The 14,570-nt window shown below is 35.6% G+C and overlaps 1 protein-coding gene across 1 annotated transcript in view; it reads right to left on the bottom strand.

Moving 5' to 3' along the window:
* Positions 1–14,570, bottom strand: part of WDR72 (WD repeat domain 72) — a 190,930-nt gene that overhangs the window by 157,831 nt on the left and 18,529 nt on the right. The window contains 7 exon segments of the mRNA XM_032481155.1: positions 1,030–1,126; positions 1,507–1,652; positions 2,623–2,742; positions 3,785–3,861; positions 4,530–4,704; positions 5,748–5,826; positions 12,375–12,481. Of these exon segments, the coding sequence (XP_032337046.1) occupies positions 1,030–1,126; positions 1,507–1,652; positions 2,623–2,742; positions 3,785–3,861; positions 4,530–4,704; positions 5,748–5,826; positions 12,375–12,481 (801 nt within the window).

Below are 14,570 nucleotides of genomic sequence, written 5' to 3'. Positions count from 1 at the left end.
TTGGTTGACAGCTTCTTGATAATCAAGCTTTTGCAATAAAACCTCACAAATACGTTAAGGAGGTAATACTGAACCATAGGATTTGCAACAGCTATGATGAGTAATTAAGCAAGCCATCACTGTAAAAAGTAACATGCTTCATTGTTGACACATCAATAATTCAGAACTCCTCCATTCTCCATGAAATACCTTTTTGGATAATTAACTGATGACTCTATCCAACAGGTTAAAAAAAACACTTTGGTTGACACTACTGAAATAAAATAACTGTTTAAATTTTCAGGCTTCATGGAGTGTCAAATATACAGTTCAGTCAAGTAAAAGCTCACAATTACATCCTCAACTCTCTGCCAGAAATCATAATTATATTTGTTTTAACAAGAAAATTTATTCAGAGGAATAACAAACTACAAGTGAAAATGATCTCAATATACAGTGAAGTGAAAAAAATGGATATAAACCATTTGATAAAGTTTAAAAATTGGAGTAGATACATCAAAATGTTAGTAACTTTGTATTAAACCATCTATCAAAAGGGTCGGTGAAAAAAATGTGTGAGTATGTACATATATAGAGAGAGAGAAAGAGAAGAAATTAATATGGCAAATGTTGACAGTTGGTGAATCTAGGTAAAGGGTATATGACTGATCACTGTACTATTCTCAAACCTTTCAAATCTTTGAAAAATTTCCAATTAAAATAAATAATTGCATAAAGTAAAAAATATTTATAGTGAATATTTATGGAGGTAAAGTTAGGAATTTTAATTCCTCTCTTTTTAAACATTTATAATTTTTCTATAATAAATATGTATTGTTCAGTTAATTAGACTTAAAAAATAGATTTTTTAAAGGCAAAGTAGTGTTCTCTTTAGTAGCCATTAACAATTAGATTTGATTTTCTCGTTAACAACTTGATGTGATTCTTCAATTCAATTTTTTCAAGCCTGATTCTGTTACAGACAAAGCAACACTTATCTGAGAAACGGAGTGAAACAGCTTTGAGGCAGTCACTCTTTTCTTGCATTACCTTATTTTCCTGCCCAGATGTAGAGCACAGTAAATGAGGATAAATGGTCTCTTTAAGCACTCTTCCATCAGCAGGGTATATGCTTTTTGAAAGCCCACTGCGTAGCGAAAAATAAAAAGCAAAGTTTAGAACTTTGGGGGTTTTTATTTGTTTTTTTCCTTTCCCACTTTCAAAAGCCGGATGGTACCATTCAAGTTTCTAAACTCTAGTTAGAAATTGTTGGGTTAATAATTACAAGTGACTTTTTGAAAACCCAGCACCAGCTGTACAAGTTATACATGGTTAATCTCATTCCTTCATCCCCTGCTGTTTTATACAAAGGCTGAAGCCTACCAAGCCTAGAGTAAATCTTCTAGTGCCAAAGTTGTTTTGTTCTGGTTTTTGATCATGGCAGCATGCAGGGATTTTTCCATAATAAACCTCCCAAAGTTCATTTTCTACCTGAATGTTTTGTATTCCGCTCCCATCTGAGCCCACCTGTTCAGCAGCTGATAGATATAACTGTGACCATCTTCTGTCCAGATGATGATCCTGTGAGCAGCAAGCACCTCTCCACCAGCAAACAACTGCCTGCTCCCACTAACTTCAGTCCAAAGAAGGGAAAAATCACAATAGTCGTAAACCTAAAATATGGCATTAATGATGCATGTTAACAAAAGCTTCCAGTCTAGTTTGCAGAGGAAATGAAACACATTATGGCTATCAAGGCTGTTTAGATGACAATGTTGATGCAACAACATATTATTAATAACAGGCCGCACTGCACTCATGTACCAAGATAACATTTTACCGGTGCTTACTTTTCTCACATTTAACCTAGGGTAGGTATCAGTGGATAAACTTTATCTGATATATCATTCCAGAATGTGCCCATTAAGCACAGAGACCAAAAATCCCAAATTTTCTGTGTAATTTTATTAATTCCATATGGATAGTCAAACTTAAACATTTGAAAATTTATCACACACAAAAATGTTTATGCACTAGAAATCTTTTGTTAGATCATGTACTGTACATTTTTGTTCAAAGATATATTATCAGCCTCTAAGTAAGACAATATAGGTTTATTAACTGAGCCAAGTATATGAAACTTTAAAGGAAAAAAGAATGCTATCAAGTGATAGTAACTTAGCTTTTCTTTCTTCTTGGAGAAGTTAGTAAATACATTCACAAGAAAAGAATGCATATTCCCTAAAAATAAATATAGTGATAAAACAGGAAAAGAAAAAGAAAATCTAAAAATAAGACCAAAGTATGTAGGTGAAAAATATTAGTTTTCTTTTAAATTCGAAAGTGCATGTATCAACTTTTTAAAACAATCTGAGATAAATGCTCATTATTATTATGGTTTGTTATTAATAAAATTAGTATATACTTTATATATACAATATCCTGGCATACAAAACTGCTAAATGCAGGGAGAGGAAAACTGATAGAAGTCAGTCAGAAAAGACAAGTCATTCCTTGCTGTGGTATTAATAGCATAAAGAGTTTGTATCATAGTTAAAATATATTCTGATAATTATTGCACTAGAGGTAAAAATCAAATTACATGTGTATATCCCTCGTATTTATTATGTTATTTCAGAGTACCTTCCAACATTTAGAAAATACCACCAGTAGAAGTCTCTCTGTATATGTGCAAAATCGTATTGTCTGGCAGTTCAGGCAGTTGAGAAATTTGGATTCCTTTTCATAAACGTCTTTCTTTTCCTTCAAAAGGAGTAACAACATTTTATTAGTAACAGTTCTGTGTAATTTATATGAAATTGTATGAGAAGACTGCTCCCCTGTAAACCTGAAGTAGATCACACCATTATTATTTTAAAAAGTATCTCATTTTCCTTTTGAGTTTTCTGAACTAAGAAGTTACTTTGCAAAATAAACTGTGAAGAGGAAACCCATTCTAATTCAAGGATTTGTTATACACAAGCAACTAACAAAACATCCTGTCGGGGAATATGCTGCAGAATACTGAAAATGTAAAGATACGAAGGAGTTACTGCTTTTCAGACATGGCAGAAAGATAAGACAAAAAAGTAAAAGAATTTTTTAAAATCCCTGTACTATCTTAATTGTTAAAATAGAAAAACAAAATGCTTTGAAAAAACAAAAGAGTGGACAGCACAGAACACCTAGAATACTATGTTCTCAAGTTTCTAATGATGCTGTGTGTGTGTTTCTTGGGGTCAGTATTGCCAACACAATTCCCAGGCTTTCCCAACCAAGAAATTCTGAAAGATAGCCCCAGAGCATGGGGCAGTCAAAACAGTTTTGTCACTAGCACAATCACTATGACAATTTTTTTGTCCATCACCTTGACTTGTAGCCTGATGCCAGGGAGCAGGTGAATATACTGGGCCCCAAGTGTATGTTACCCCCAGTTATTCATTGTAATCTCCCCACAATAGCCACAGCTCACACAAACCCAGAAGAAAGGGGGTCTTCTGTTGTAACAGACAGAGAAATATACTCCTATGATGGATTTTTTAAAATTAAACTGTAATTAGTGTTTGTTGGTGTTGTAGATAAAAACATTTGTATATACACAGAGAAAAGTCTGGAAAGATACCATCCAGTTGTTACCAATGCCCACCCCTTGGAAGAGAGATAGGAAAAATACATGGAGGAAAAAATCTTGCACTTTCTACATCATTTGGAATTTTAAAAATGAGAAGGTAACACCCTTATAATTTAAAAATTTTCAATATATATGCTTGAAATTGGAGAATAAAGCGTAGTTTCACAAGCCAACCTGAATGCTGTTGATGGATGAAGATAAATCCCATACTTTGAGCTCCCCAGCTACTGACACCACCAAGAGAGAATCTTCTGTAAAAACAACAAAGGTCACATATAAGCTAACCACCGTTCTAACTGATTGCTCTAAAGATTATTTCATAGTCATCTAAGGGTTATGCAGAACTATGCAGGTAGAAAATATCCAGCTTTTTTTTTTAATTAAAAATAAACATCTTAGATCACATTTTGAATCTGTTCTAAAATTTCAAAGCGACTCCCATGTAGAAGGAGACGACCACTAAAAGCAGAACCACATTGCAAACCATCAAGCTGGCAATATTAATTGTACCTTCCTATCTCACAAATAAGTAAGGAGCCCGCCTTCCCTCCTTACAGAAACTGAAAAGTCACTCATCACAGAAACTGAATTCTCTTCATTACTACGTCCAGAAGATACAGTAGGGCAAAGCCAAGAGTCCTGCTAATCCACAACAAACACCTGCTTGTCACTCTTAAAATGTATCAAGCAGAACTGGGTCATGGAAATGCAGAGTCTCCTTTTCCCACTTCATCTTGAACTCTTGCTGACTTCCCAATATTTTGAACCACTGGAATGGCTGTTCCCAGTTTTTCTTGATCTGGCTTAGAGAGCTATCTCCACCAACAGATAAACATACAGAAGCATTCTGAACTCTTGCCCAATAATTTAACAAATATCTCAAAAAAAAAAAAACTCTTAGATAATAGCTAACTATTACCTTGAATTCTCATGGAATGAACAATGCACATGCAGTTGATCCAATCAGGAGACTGAGACGATGTGAAAGTGTGAATAATAACCAAACTTTTGGCATCAATTATAAGAATATCTTGGTATTCTCCACAACATAGAAGCCAGCCTTCTCCTGTCATCCGGAATGAGCAGTGGTAATACTATGCAAGTGGAATTCAAAGCAAAAATTTCATTATCACTAGCAGTTAACGTAATTTTGCCTGTGGTGAAGACCTCTCTGGATTTCAGTCTTATCATCTATTCAATTAAGATATTAGGCTGCATAGCAACTAAAATTTCTTTTAGTTCAATTACTTCATAATTCTAAAGGGTTAATTTTGCACTTTATCTCACTTGCATGTCATCATTTTTCTGGAGAAGGGGGATCTTTAGGGAAGAGCTAATCTTATTGCAAATCATGAAAAGCTCACAATTAAATTAATTCTGGAATGCTATGTAGAACTAAACAACCACAAAAATCAGGTTCCTTATCCTAGCAATACTGCTACATGTTAAGAAGAAAGAAAAATGTCCGAAGAGTGTTTGAGGAATTCTTGTGCCAAATAAATGTTGAGAATGACTTTTATTAAAGATTGAATAATATAATCTACTCTTGACAAGCTCTCTCACTACGCAGGTTTTGATCCCAGAAAGAAGTTCATGAATGTTTCAATGCAAGTCATCAGTGCTAAAAGCAATACGTACAATATAAAAAACAGTGTCAGTACCATGGGAATCATGCAACTACTTTATTTGTATGTTTGGAGTCCATCTACCAAAAGCCAAAATCTCTTTTATGGCTATGCCTCTCGCTCTATTTTCATAAATAAGAAGTTTAGAAATTAAGGACTTATCTACCCCAAGAAGCTTAAAATTGGAAAGAAAATTTTTTTCTTTATAAAACAGTACGTCAATAAAACAAAATCATTTTGTGTGTATGTCACTGTGTGTGCTTTGTGAGTGTAACCAAGGAAAAATAAGGAAATTGTCTTTCAAATTTGTCTGTGTTAGAAAAATACAGAAAATAAAAGAAAGAATAAGATAAAAAATGGTTGGATAGTTACTTTGGGAAAAGAAAAAAATCTCAAAATAGCAGATGATAAGTGACACTCTTTAAGTGACATTTCTTTAAAAGTGTCCTTAGCAAATTCACTAAAGGAGTTGTAGAATCTGGAGATGTTCTGAAGGAAGTGAAAGTACTTACACAGATTGCACTGTGCCTGTAAGGAAGGGTGGCCTTCTCCACGCACTGTCCGTTGGTGACATTCCAAACACACATCTCCCTAGCAGAGATAACTTTGTATTATTCTCTGTCATTTCCACTCAATTGGCTAGAATAATTCTTGTGCCACCAAGTTTTTCTTTAGTGCTGCACTTAAATGCAGCCTGATCGTTTATGTGGCTTTTTGTTACAGATTACTGGGCAAGAAAATGTTGTGGTCATTAGCAGGGATGACATTCTGTATCCGTGTCTTTTTGTTTAGGTAATTACACCCTGCCACCAGCCTACAAAACTTACTCAAGTGCCAACCTGACCTATAACAAATTGTGGGGGTACAGCTATCAGAGCCTGTGAGAGTGACAGTACAGCAGTCTTTCCATGGAAACTGCATCCTCTTGAAAATGGCTTATTTCATGGAATTTAAACTACATATTCTGAAAAGCGTAATGCATCGTGTTGCATCTTCTGGAACTCAGGTATCATTTTTGTAAAAATAAACAGTGCCACCAAGAGGCCACACTTGGTCTATCATTGATATGCTTTATTTTTTTGCTTCTCCTGAAAGCATCCTTGCCACTAAATATTTAGAAAACTCTGACTTGGCTATATATATGGTACAAAGATATAGATACAGTTATGAAATACAGTTACAAATACAACTGGCATAGGGTAGTTTTAATCTGTATGATTTCAGTTCACAAAAAACGGAATGGCTGTTTCAGAGTTGTTTGGTAATATTCTTCAGTTTTGATAGTTTCAACAAATAAGCAAAATTATCTGTGGAAGGAAAGTGAACACTTTATTGGCTTTAAGGGAGAGCTGCTATTAAGAAGCAAAAGATATGGACTAATAATGTTAAATGCTCTATGCATTTGGTGTTTGCTGATTTTTTTGTTCTTTTAGCCAAACACTGGAAATTAATCTTTAAGTCAGTGGTTCTCAACCTGGGATGATTTTGCCCCACAAAGGACATTTGACAACGTTGAGAGATAATTTTGGTTGTCACAACTAGGAACATGCTACTGACATCTAGTGGGGAAAAGCCAGGGATGCTGCTGAACATCTAACAGCACAGGATAGTCCCCGACAACAAAGAATCCCTTGGTGGTCTGAAATGTCATTAGTGCTCAGGTTGAGAAAGCATGTTCTGGACATAGAACTAAATATTCATAGTAGTTTTATTTCTCTCTGTTTATATCTAACTGTATTCCAAAAAGGATTTGAGGTAATCTGAAAAGGCTTGCAATTAAATAAAACGGGGGAAGGCGGGTGGGAAATGTGTGTGTGTGTGTATGTGTGTATGAAAAGTAAGACTGGGAAAAGGTAGAAATTGAAATAATATATCTCAAAAGTAATACCTATCGGTGTGTGTGTATATATATATATATATATATATATAATCTCAAAGATAAAGAAATGGAACTTAAGCAGCCATTGATAAAAAATTTTGGCTGTACAAAAAATTGAGTTTCTTAGTGTGGTTCTCAGCTCTAGCTATTTTAAAATTTTTCCTCAGAGATTCTAATTTCATGGCTCTGTGTTGGGGTTCTGACATCCGGGGGTTCTGCAAAGCTCCTGGCTGGTTAACCTGTTTTTAGATAACTCTATCTCTAAACTAGTGGCTCTAAACTCTGGCTACACATTAGAATCATCAGGGAGCTTTTTAAAAATACTAATGTCTGGGACCCAGCGCAGGCATCAGGCCAGGCTAATTAAATCACATTTTCCAAGGTTGGAGCCTCAGCATCAATAAAAGCTCTCCCAGTGATACTAATGTTTCTAAACTCTTGGATTCTAATGCTTTCCCTGTTTGTTTGCTTATCAATTTAAGAAAAATACAAAAATATCACAAAGTAAAATCGACTCTTTGCCAATCAATTCTATTTAAGAAAGAAAAGCAAATCTGTTGTATATCAAAAATAGTTTCAGCATTTTAGCTGAAACTGTACAAGTTGCATACCTAATAAAAAGACATGAAAATTAACTATTAAAATGAATATTTTTCTTTTCCTTTTCAAACACTGTCCCCAAACTTTGGACATAGATTAAATCACCTTCAATTATAAAAAAAATAAATATAACAATTTCAAATTAAATGAATATTTTTTATTTCAATAAAAAATGGAGGAAAAAACTACAACATATAAAATTAGAAAATTATTAAATTCCTGCTACAAGTTCCTTGAGAAAGGGCCTTTTATCTTATTCAAACTTTACATCTCCACCTGAGCACCTCAGTAAAAATTAATTCAGTGGATACGTAAGTTACTACTCTTTCATTCACTTTCTATCTTTCAGAAACACACTATTTTCTCTTGGCCCCTTTCCTCTTCTTATATTTGTGTGATTATCATACTCTCATTGCTTTGCTCGAAGTTTAATGAAACATCTAGAAGGAAAGGAGATAAACATCAATGCTTGGTTTGCCATCTTGAATTACAAGTCCATTGTTTTCTTTAGACTCTCTTTAATTATACTTTTGGGTTTCCTTTGGCATTCTCAGACTCCTTTCTTGTTATGCCTGTTTCTTAAATGCTGGTTTTCCTTACATTTGTGTCTTAGGCTTTCTTACATTCTCATATTTCCCACTCTCTCTGAGTGAGTTATCCACTCTCTTGACTTCAAGTACCATCTATAAGATGTTGGAAACCCAGACCTATTCAGTGGGCTCTAAGCTTTCCACACACAACTAGCAATTAGATGTCTCCACCTGGATGACTTGGAGAACTTCACACTCCTTGTATTCAAAATGAAGCAAAACATCTTCGCTGCTTTGTTCCCCATTCTCAGTGAAAGGTATCATTACCAATAAGTTTTCCAAGTCATTCTTGATCTCACTTTTTCTCTCACTGACCCAAGCATGGGGCACTCACTATTCCAAATATATTCCTCTGAACCAGCAGCATTGGCCTTGTCCAGGAACATGTTAGAAATGCAAGTTCTTGAACCTCAGCCCTGATCTACTGAACCTGTGCCTCCAGGGATGGGGCACAGAAATCTGTATTTAAACAAACTCTGAAAGTGGTCCTGATGCAGGCTCAGGGTTGAGGAACACTAGCCTAGAAGACCCTAAGACTGGGTGCCTGCCTGCCTAACTCTCAGCTCTTGCTGGTGGTTGGAAGTTTTATTAATAAATAATAACCCTCTGTATCAATGTCAAGGCTTTTTTGACATATGTATTAACATACTAACACAGCTATATCAACATAATTTTCATTAGTATCCATCTGATAAATCTTTTTCCATCCATTTACTTTTTTTTTTACGTTTTTTATTGAGTTATAGTCATTTTACAATGTTGTGTCAAATTCCAGTGTAGAGCACAGTTTTTCAGTTATACATGAACATACATATATTCATTGTCACATTTTTTTTTCACTGTGAGCTACCACAAGATCTTGTATATATTTCCCTGTGCTATACAGTATAATCTTGTTTATCTATTCTGCATAAGCCTGTTAGTATCTACAAATTTTGACCTCCCAGTCTGTCCCTTCCCACCCCCCGCCCCCTTGGCAACCACAAGTTTGTATTCTATGTCTATGAGTCTGTTTCAGTTTTGTACTTATATTCTTTTTTCTTTTCTTTTTTTTTTTTTAGATTCCACATGTGAGTGATCTCATATGGTACTTTTCTTTCTCTTCCTGGCTGGCTTCACTTAGAATGACATTCTCCAGGGACATCCATGTTGCTGCAAATGGCATTATGTTGTCATTTTTATGGCTGAATAGTATTCCATTATAGAAATATACCACAACTTCTTTATCCAGTCATTTGTTGATGGACATTTAGGCTGTTTCCATGTCTTGGCTATTGTAAATAGTGCTGCTATGAACACTGGGGTGCAGGTGTCTTTTTGAAGTAGGGTTCCTTCTGCATATATGCCCAGCCATCCATTTACTTTTAACTCTTATATATTCTTATACTGTTTTTTGTTTTTTAAATTGTCCGACAATCTTTGTAATTTAACTAATGGGCTTAGTCCCTTTAATTAATTGAGATTATTGGTTTATTCAGATTTATTTCAATTATCTTACTTTGTACTTTCTATTTGTCTTATGTATTGCCATCCCCTTTGGATTAAAAACACTTTTTTCTATTTTAAATTGAAAGTTATATATTCTACTTCTTTTGTTTTTATTTCTTTTGTCTGTTCTTTTAGCAGCCAACCTAGAAATGTTAAGATGTATATCAAGCTTAAAGTTACTTAATTAACACCCTTACCCACCTCTAGGACACCAGAACACACAAAATCTGATAACTGCATTTACTATGTGCACTTGGTGATTAGGATCGTGTGTCTGTGTGGGGGAGGTATACATAAACATTACTGTAATATAGTCTGTGTTTAAATTTTGTAAAATTTGCTGGGTTTGTTCAAAATTCCTTCTTCCATCTCAGATCTTCCTTCTGAAATCATTGTCCTTACTGAAAAATATAACTCAGAATTTCAAAACTTACAGCAGGTCTGTTGGCAGTGAAGGCTCTCAGGGTTCGTCTTAAATGTTACTATTTTGTCCTAAGTTTTGGAAGATATTTTTCCTAGAGATACAATTCTAAGTTGACACATATCTTCTCTCAACTTTTGGAAGATATTTCAGTTATTTCATCTTCATTGTACTGTTAAGAAGTCAGCTTTCAGTTTAATTAACATTTCTTTATAAGTAATCTGGTTTCTCTCACTGACTACTTTCAGGAGCTTCCCTTTTTCTTTGGCATTCCATCATTTCAGCATCAGGTTCCAGATATTTATGTCCCTTCACTTATCCTGGAATTCACTGGGATTCCTGAATGTTACGTTTACGTCTGCAGATTAAGTGATACTTTGGGGGAAAAAAAGTGAAAAAACTAAGTCAGGAAGCAAGCCATGATCAGCATGAATCTGATCATCTTGGAGGCAGAAATGTTAAGCCCACAGTCACTTCCTGGGACTCTTCAAAGCTAAAAGTAATCATTGTTATTTGGGGAAATAATAGGCCATGCCTCATAAATTTAATAAATTTCAGAAGATTGAAATAGGATTTGCTAAGTATGCAGTAGCAAAAGAGTAGGTGCTGCCTAAGAAGTGTTAAGTTCCAGACACCAAAAAAGTAAGAGTTCTAGAAAATTCAAATCATCTTGGAAAAGGAAGAGCAAACCAGGCTCCTTGGCTCTTCAACAGTTATATTTACAAGACTTACACAGCTGAATTCATCTGTCATCAAGAATTTGTACCTTAATTTCTTTTTTGGAGCTAGACCACTGTGAACAAAAACCTCAAGGTGGAACTCAGTTACTTTTCAGGTCTACTCTGCACTTTGCTATTCATTTTCTCAACTCAGAAAAATTCACTATCCCCCAAATTCTCTAGATTGGGAATAAATATCTCAGCCTGTGTAGCAGGCTTTGTGGCAGCCCCAGCGTATGAAAGCTAGGCAACTGTTAAAAAAGGAGAATGTTCTAGGACATTTCATTTTAGCCTCATCCAAAGTTCAGTCTAACAATTACGGCTTTGCTATAAGCTATGGGAATATGTACCTCTTTGATGTCTGTTCCACTAGCCATTTTGTTAACTATTCAGTTTCTACAAGTTGGACACTTGATTCCTCATTCTTTTGGTTCTCAGAATTCAAAGCCACATAGTTTCTCCTTGGGTTAAAAACGAAAAAGGAGGAGATTTGTTTCAACCAGCAACCCGATCCTCATTCACAAACACATGCTGAATCAATTCCGCATTCCTGAATATACTTCGGCAAATATCTCATCAGCAGAGTCTAGTTCATAGTAGCTCTTTGTCAGTGGGGCTTTTTCCTACAACGAAGTCCTATTTCCTTGGAACAAACCTCCTTCCATGAGATTGCACCCATATCACCTTCTCTCTCCCACGTTCCACTTACAATGAAGTCCTCTCTTCTGTTCATTTAAAAATGATTTCAGACGACCGTACAACATGAAGACTGTAACTACTGAATAGTTCTACAACTTGCATGGGTTTGCTTAATAGCTCAAAGAGAGTCATTACATGAAAAAAGACAAGTGTCCAGACTTCTCCATTTTCAATTCTGTAATAGGTGGCATGTGCCCACATCCTTTACACAGTGAGGCTGCCATGAAGCCTGATACGTGTTGAGATGTTTAAAGATTGGGAGTCCTGCAGACATAGTAAATAATCGTATGGTTACCAGGAGAAAGAGGATGGGAGGGGATAAATTTGGGAGTTTGAGATCTGCAAATGTTAGCCACTATGTATAAAAATAGATTTAAAAAAATAATTTCGTATGTATAGCAAAGGGAACTATATTTAATATCTTGTAATAACCTTTAATAAAAAAGAATGTGATAACAAATCTGTGTACGTATATGCATGACTGGGACATTGTGCTGTACACCAGAAACTGACAAATTGTAACTGACTATACTTCAATTAAAAAAGAAAAAAAAAGGTTGAGAGTCACAGTACTGATGACAATCCTTGGGACTGTCACACACTTTATTCAACCATTCAAGGTATATAACATTTCCTATATGTTAATCACTAAAGTTTCCTTCATCCCTAGAATTCTGTACCTCATCAGAGCTTTTTAAAAGGAAGAAGGAAGGGAGACAGACATTTCCACACCTCTCACCTACCCGTTCTCAGCAGCACTAACGACAAACGGCTGTTTGGAGAAGTCTCTCGCTCTCGCCAAACATGTTACTGCAGCCGAGTGACCGAAAAGAAGTTCTTTGGCCGAAATCTGAAAATGATGAGGGTAAGTTTTTAAACAGTTATAAATTTTTAGTTGAAGAATATGAACACGACATTATATAACATTCATAATTCCGATTAAGAAATGCTGTTATATTATGTTTTTGCTGTACATAAGTTTCAGAAAAACATATATAGCATATCAAAATCCCCAGAATAACAAACTTCTAGATAAAGGAACTGTGTTATATAAACATTTTTTGTTTGTTTGTTTTTGGGTCTGTATTCATCATGAAACCTAGATGATTGCCAGACCTGTTTTACAACACCTAGGTTTTGAACACAAATATATCAGTATTGATGTTTCTTATGCGCTAAACATGGCCGGATGATAGTAGCATATTAATGTCCAAATTTCAGAATTCAGAAATGAGTTTGCAAAATAATGCAGAGAAAACATTACCCTTTCTGTACCCATTACCTTATTTGAACTCCTGCCTCAGAAGTAGTAAAAATGAACTTCTCTACATTAAAAATAAAATTTTCAGTAGCCTATTCTTTAAAATGCCAATATTTTTCTCCTGTATGTGAATTTAAAACATGACACCAAGGACTAATTCTTCCATTATCTCATGTGTGGAAGAAGTCTATTCCTCATTCCCCAATCCTATCAATAAGAACAAATTATTTCATAACATACTTGTTCTCTGCCTTCATCTTAGTTATATCCTAATCAGAAATATTTCTTTAAAAATACATTATCAGACTAAATTCCTAGCACTACAAAGAGGGTTTTGCACTTGGTTCTAATCACTTACAAACCAAGTTCCCTACCTTAGTCCTGGGAAATACAGAAGGTTTTGTCTCAGAAAACAACATACTATCTTTCTGCAAAATTACGCTTTGAAATACATACCTCTATGAATTTCAGTCCTTATCCTGTATATTACAGGCCAAATTAAACAGTGAGTTAGGGTAAATCAAGGATATTCCTCTCCCAGAGAAAATCCACTATGGACAAAATAGCAGAACGGAACATCATTGCCTTTCATATGAAGTCCTCACTCTGCTAAACCTCTACACATAGTTGAATAAGCTGTGACAATTCATCACAATCTCCTCATTTTGTCACATTTTAGAACTTCTGTGAAGAATAACAACAACAACAAAAATTCTACAGTCACACCTAGTCACGGTCATGATGAAATCCAGGAAAACTTCACTTCTATTCATGGGCTCCACCTCTATGAAGCTTTGGTCCCCCCAACTCCCACCCTAGGTAATTCTAACAGCACAATGGAAAAAGGAAACGAATACACAGCTTGATGCACATCTACCATAGTCCAGGCACTGGTGCAACTAAGAACAGGATTTCACCCCCATTTCACAGCTGAGGAAATTAGGGCTCAAAGAATATGTCATTTGCCCAATTCCACAGAGCTGGTATATACCAGGGCTAGAATTTGACCAAGATCTCCATTCTTTTTCTCTTCACGGTATTGCTATTCCTCATTTTGTCATTGTTGTGTTTCCTTATGAGTATGAAACACGAAGAAAAATAGAGCATACCAATACAAACAGGAAGAAAAATAGAACATACCAATATATCTGAGAGGATGTTCAGCTCACCTTTCTCTATGCTCAGAGGTGTGATGAACACCAGCAATCAACACCAGAAGCCGCCAGGGAGGGAGTTCCTAGCATGGGACTTGGAAAAGCTCCTCACTGGTAGACCTCACAAAGTTCTGGGGTAACTAGAAGGCTTTGGGAGTTAGACCCTGAGCCTGGAAGCAGAAGGTGTAACCTAAATGTGGGATGAGCAGCCCAGGACAGGGAGACAGCTATTCTCGGCTTCCCTGCACCCTGCCATTCATGGACAGGGAAAGTCTAAGATGTGTACCCAACCCCTAATGAATGCTTGGATACCTCCAAGATGCACAGAACTTAAATCACTGACTTTCCTTCCTTATTCCTACTCTCTAATCTTCTCTGTTCCTTATGCAAGTGATACTGTCATTGCACCAGTCCTAGCCATCACCCAATCCCCAAATCTGGAAGGTTTCTTTAGCTGTTCCTGCTCCTTTACCCAACATCCAGCTGGTTTCTCTGTTCTGCCCATTCTCTCTTATTAACATCAT

This window comes from Camelus ferus, chromosome 6, assembly GCF_009834535.1.
Source record: "Camelus ferus isolate YT-003-E chromosome 6, BCGSAC_Cfer_1.0, whole genome shotgun sequence".
Lineage (NCBI taxonomy): Eukaryota > Metazoa > Chordata > Mammalia > Artiodactyla > Camelidae > Camelus > Camelus ferus.
The sequence above is the reverse complement of the archived record's forward strand: the minus strand, read 5'-3'. Positions and strand labels throughout refer to the sequence as shown.